This window comes from Penaeus chinensis, chromosome 28 (genome assembly GCF_019202785.1).
Source record: "Penaeus chinensis breed Huanghai No. 1 chromosome 28, ASM1920278v2, whole genome shotgun sequence".
In the NCBI taxonomy this organism is placed as follows: Eukaryota; Metazoa; Arthropoda; class Malacostraca; order Decapoda; family Penaeidae; genus Penaeus; species Penaeus chinensis.
This window is the reverse complement of record NC_061846.1, coordinates 7,278,307-7,283,306: the sequence shown is the minus strand read 5'-3', so window position 1 is coordinate 7,283,306 and position 5,000 is coordinate 7,278,307. Positions and strand designations below refer to the sequence as shown.

Sequence of the window (5,000 nt, the reverse complement as noted above, 5' to 3'; positions counted from 1 at the left end):
TACCTATATACATACTTCTGAAGCCTTCAGTTAAAGCTGACCAATTGCTTCTGCAGCCTTCTCTTGTAATGGCCAATTATTAATTACTATAAAGGCTAACCCCAGTCTTCAGCGGCATCTTTGTACGAGGAAAACCGAAGAAAGTTTTCAGGAGGTCTAGAGAGCCTAATGACCAGATTTCTAAAACCCTGGGATACGCCCAATTAAACAGAGGAGAGGAAATCATTCAGAAAGGAGCCGGGTTTTACGTTCGCTGAAGTCCGAAGAGGCATTTCCCTCTCTCTCCTTTTCCTTCTCTCTCTCTCTCTCTCTTTCTCTCTCTCTCTCTCTCTCTCTCTCTCTCTCTCTCTCTCTCTCTCTCCTACCCCACATTCTTTTTTTTTCTTCCATTCCCTCTTTTTGTCTCCTATTATCTCTCTGTCTCTCTTTTTCTCGCTGTACTCTCCTTTTTTTCTGCTCTCCTCTCTTATTATTCTCCCATTCTCTTTCTTTTTTTCTCTCTTTCCTTCTCTCTCTCTCTCTCTCTCTCTCTCTCTCTCTCTCTCTCTCTCTCTCTCTCTCTCTCTCTCTCTCTCTCTCTCTCTCTCTCTCTCTCTCCCCTACCCCACATTCTCTTTTTTTATCCATTCCTTTTTCTTTTCTCCTATTCTCTCTTTCTTTCTCCCACCCTCTCTCTTTTCCCATCGCCCCTTCTCTCTTTCTTCCCATTCTCTCCCTCTCTCTCTCTCTCTCTCTCTCTCTCTCTCTCTCTCTCTCTCTCTCTCTCTCTCTCTCTCTCTCTCTCTCTCTCTCTCTCTCTCCTTTTCTCTACTCTCCCTCTCTTTTTTTCTTCCCTTTTCTCTTTTTAGTCTTCCATATTCTCTCTCTCTCTCTCGATTCTTCATATAATGTATAATGTGATTAATTAAAATGCCCTATAATGTACGAACTGACGTCTTCTATAATGCATTACATTATTCATATAACCTTGGGTGTCTGAGGCCTATATATGAATCCTGCCAAGGTCCTCTGATTCGGAAACACTTTCTTGAGCCAACGAGTCGGAATATCCCTTTCTGCTCAAAGTTTGGGCTTTTAGTCATTTGGGTCCTCTTATCTTATATATATATGTGTATTAAGTTTAGTTATTTTACATCTTTCCTATATGAAACTCAATATTAGCTTCATATTTACATAATCGTGGAATTTTCTCTTTACAGATGTCAACACTGCTAAAGTAAACGATTGGCTGCTCTGTAAAATGGCCAGACTTCCCCTTGCATGCACTGTGTAAAGACATAGAGTACTTGAAGAAACACACATCTCTTGGCACAACCACGCACCTACGTAATGCGCTTAACAAGAAACATCGTGAATGGTTTTCGATATCAGGCGGCACTGAACATAGAGGGTCAGCGCGTGTTGGCAGAGGTAGTGAAATGGACGTACAAGGGAGGGAATCAAAGTGTCAAAGAATATTCCCAAAGTCTTGGTATTTCTAACAGGAAATACAAAGATATTTTTAATGCTGGGCAGCGGAATACTCTAGACTCTGTGGTTAGTTCTGTATTGGATATGGGCTCTGCATTTAGGGAATATGACATCTCTCTTCTCTATGTCATTCTTCAGAACTTTTGTGGGTTGGAAAAACCGAACTCCCCTGTCTGGACCTCACCAGCATCCGGGGAGAGTCTGGAACGTCTCATCTACATCTTGAAAGAGAAACGGAATAACAATGCACACAAGAATGATCTCCAGCAAATGTCAGACACGGAGGTAGAAGAGGAGCTTAAAGGGCTGAAACGTTTGCTGTCGAAGATTCTTTCAAAGGCCTCCATTGTTACAGGGAAGCATCATCAACATGCCCATAACATGGAGCAGACAGTTAATGAAAACTTTAAACGACTGCTAATGAAAGTTCGAGAGCCTTTAGATCCTACCGATTTGGCCTTATTACCGCAACTCCAAGACGAAATTAGAGTTTTCCATGAAATTATCCGAGAGGGAGTAAAAAAGGACAGTCGCCAAGAGTTGCAGGACCATTACCCTAGTCTGTGGGATGTGACTCTTGCTCCTTGGCTGCTCCCAGATCTAAAAATGCGCCCAACTTTAAGCTTTACCAATTTAATCATCAAAGAGGACATGATGTGGTTCCAGACTTCTCAAGAACCTCAAACCATATCCCACAAGGAACTCCTCCAGGTAAAGCGTAAAGATGATCACTTGCCGGATGTGTTAATCATTTCAGGTCCTGGAGGCATGGGGAAAACCAGCCTCTTTAAATTCATGATCCAAAGCTGGGTAGAAGATTCTTCACAAATCACAGGGCTTGAAAACGTTTCACATCTGATGTACTTCCAACTTCGAGGCTCTAACATCTGTTGCTTGAGGGACTTGCTGAAGAATTTGCTTCCAAACACATTTCAGAAATCAGGAGTGAAGATAGAATACTTTGAAGAACTCTTCGTGACATTTCCTGCGGTTTTCCTTCTGGATGGTTATGACGAGGTAAATGAAGAGTCAAAAAAACTCATTGTCGATCTTCTGAACATCAATATGAATATGCGTATTATCATAACTACAAGACCAGGATGTGTGAAAGAACTAACTCAGATTATGCAGAATAAGAAAAGTGTACTAAATGTTGAAATGAAAGGTATTAGCAGGGAAGATTGTGATTTATTTGTTGAAAATGCATTATCTGAAGTTGTTGAGGATCCATATCTTAGGGGCCAAATGAAAAATAACATTCTCACCAATCTTGACAACTTTACTCTGGAAAAGAATGTACTGAATGTCCCATTAACTATGAAACTGCTAACTGTACGTGAGATCCTAACTCCTGACCAGAGTTCGACAGACATCTATGCAGACTTGACTAAGCTCATGATGGGTAAGACAGAAGAGAGATTGATAATAAAAGGCATCACCGACGTTGAAAATAAAATCAAAGAATATCATGAGTTTCAAAAGGGAGTCGCTCTCCGTGGTCTGAAACGATGTGAACATAACTTATGGCCAGAAACAGTTGAAGAACTGAAAGCAAAATGCGAAAGTCTGAATCTTCCTTATAAGGAAATGTTAGCTGGATTTCTCACCTTTGAGAGATCCCGAAAAGGGTTGTCAATTGTTCAGACTTGGTCTTTCCCACACAATAGATTCCAAGAACACTGGGCAGCTGATTATATTGCTACAAAGTTCTTGGCTGTCACTAATACACTGTTACTCGATGAAAATGAAATTTCATCAATTGAGGAAGTTGCAGAGCTTAATCCAAACAAAAATCTGTTTTTGGAAATATACTTCAGTGGGGCCGAAGAGGCGAAGCAACTGCTAAGCAAAGAAGGAAATAAACAAAAAAAACTTGCTGATCGACATTTCCTGTAAAGCTCTCCGCCTTTTACCCTCGGCAAAGAAATCACTCCTCAAGAAATTCGCTGTTTCAGTCGTTCCTCTTCTCTTGTACAGCGAAGGCCTTCCTGCATCAGAAACAAAATGTGACAGAATATGTCAGTTCCTACGAGCATCGGGCAACATGGCAATTGTGATAGAGATCTGCGGCCAAATCCTGCAGTGGTACAACGTGTGGGAAGTCCACTGGAGGTTCTTGGAGGAAGTAGTGGCTCTCAAGGACTTCCTCGAGTCTCGCCGCATCCTTGTCAGAATCGAGGAAGATCTTGAAGAGGCATTTGCTTACCAGCTGGAAACTAATTGGAGGATGTTTTTCCAAGGGAACGTCGAGATTGTAAAAGGAGACTTCTGTGGTGCAGGGACTTAGTCATCAATATTCGGTTTGGTGTTTTTGATTTGAATGATGTGGATTTGATAACTTGATGATAATGTGTGATTTATGCCAATAAAGAAAAAAAGAAATATGTGAGAGCCAGGTTCATATTTTGCAAACATATGTGTAACGAGATAACTGACAATTGATGCTTTTTTCGAAGTATGTAGCTAGAGATTTGTAAATACACATTATACAGTAGTTTAAACATAAAGTGGTAGTATGAAAAGTATTTCCTTGGTAAACATTTGCAGTGAGCATCAATTAAAAAATATATATAAAGAAAGGAGAGTTACAAATATAAATTTGTTCCAAGTACAGATCTGTTATAGGCAATCTAAGTATATATAATTCAGAAATGATGAGTGAAAATATACCAAAATATGAATAATATGTAAATTCTATTGAATATTGATAACTTTGCCAATCATTGGAATGGGGATCTTGGCTTGTCTTCGACAAGGTAAGGCAGCAGGGGTTAGGAGGTCCCGGTGACAGGACTTCTTCAGGAGATTGGATCCAAACTGTTCAATTGGATGTAGTTGTCGGCAAGGGTTGTTAGGTCCAGCGTGCTAAGAGTTTCATCATAGTTTTGATATGAAGGGGCGAGGGTGATTTTGACTCCGCGTGTACACGCCCCAGGTTCTGCGTCTGAGCGATGTTGACTTGAGCTCCGGGCGAGCGACAGTACAGTTTGGGTCAAAGGAACATAGAACATAGTATATACGTTGCACAGTTCGAGGGGAGGCCGAAGGATCATAGGTGTCAGAACATGCACCATTCAGCCATGTATCATGAGAAATGCCACATTTCTGGGACAGCTCTCGTAGCTGAATGCTTATCCTGTTGGTAGACAGATAAATAGGTATATTAAAAGAGTGACAGAAGAACAGATGGGTCTCAAACACGAACAGTTGGCGGTACGTCAAATATTCCTTATATAGTTAAGGTTTTATTACATTCCACGAATGTTTCAACCACTTTCCCGGATTACGAATGTGGTAACCCATAAAGAATCAGTTACCCGTTGAATTCCGTTTTAAAAAAAAAGAAGGAAAGTCTATAAGTATATTCTAGCGACACTTTATGGGAATATCGACAATCCCAGCCATCATCTCTTCTACATTATTTGTGTAAGAGTGGGTTCGCTGTACTATTTGTAGTTCTGACACACCCGACCATCACAACAGCTCTCTCTCTCTTTCTCTTTCTCTCTCTCTCTCTCTCTCTCTCTCTC

The 5,000-nt window shown here is 40.8% G+C and overlaps 1 protein-coding gene across 1 annotated transcript in view; it reads left to right on the top strand.

Annotated features, from left to right (window-relative positions):
• Nucleotides 1-3,367, top strand: part of LOC125040018 — an 8,811-nt gene extending 5,444 nt beyond the window's left edge. The window contains exon 3 of the mRNA XM_047634429.1: nucleotides 1,200-3,367. Coding sequence (XP_047490385.1) covers nucleotides 1,330-3,366 — 2,037 coding nt within the window. The 5' untranslated portion in view covers nucleotides 1,200-1,329 and the 3' untranslated portion in view covers nucleotide 3,367. The remainder of the gene's footprint in view (nucleotides 1-1,199) is intronic.
• Nucleotides 3,368-5,000: the final 1,633 nt, after the last annotated feature.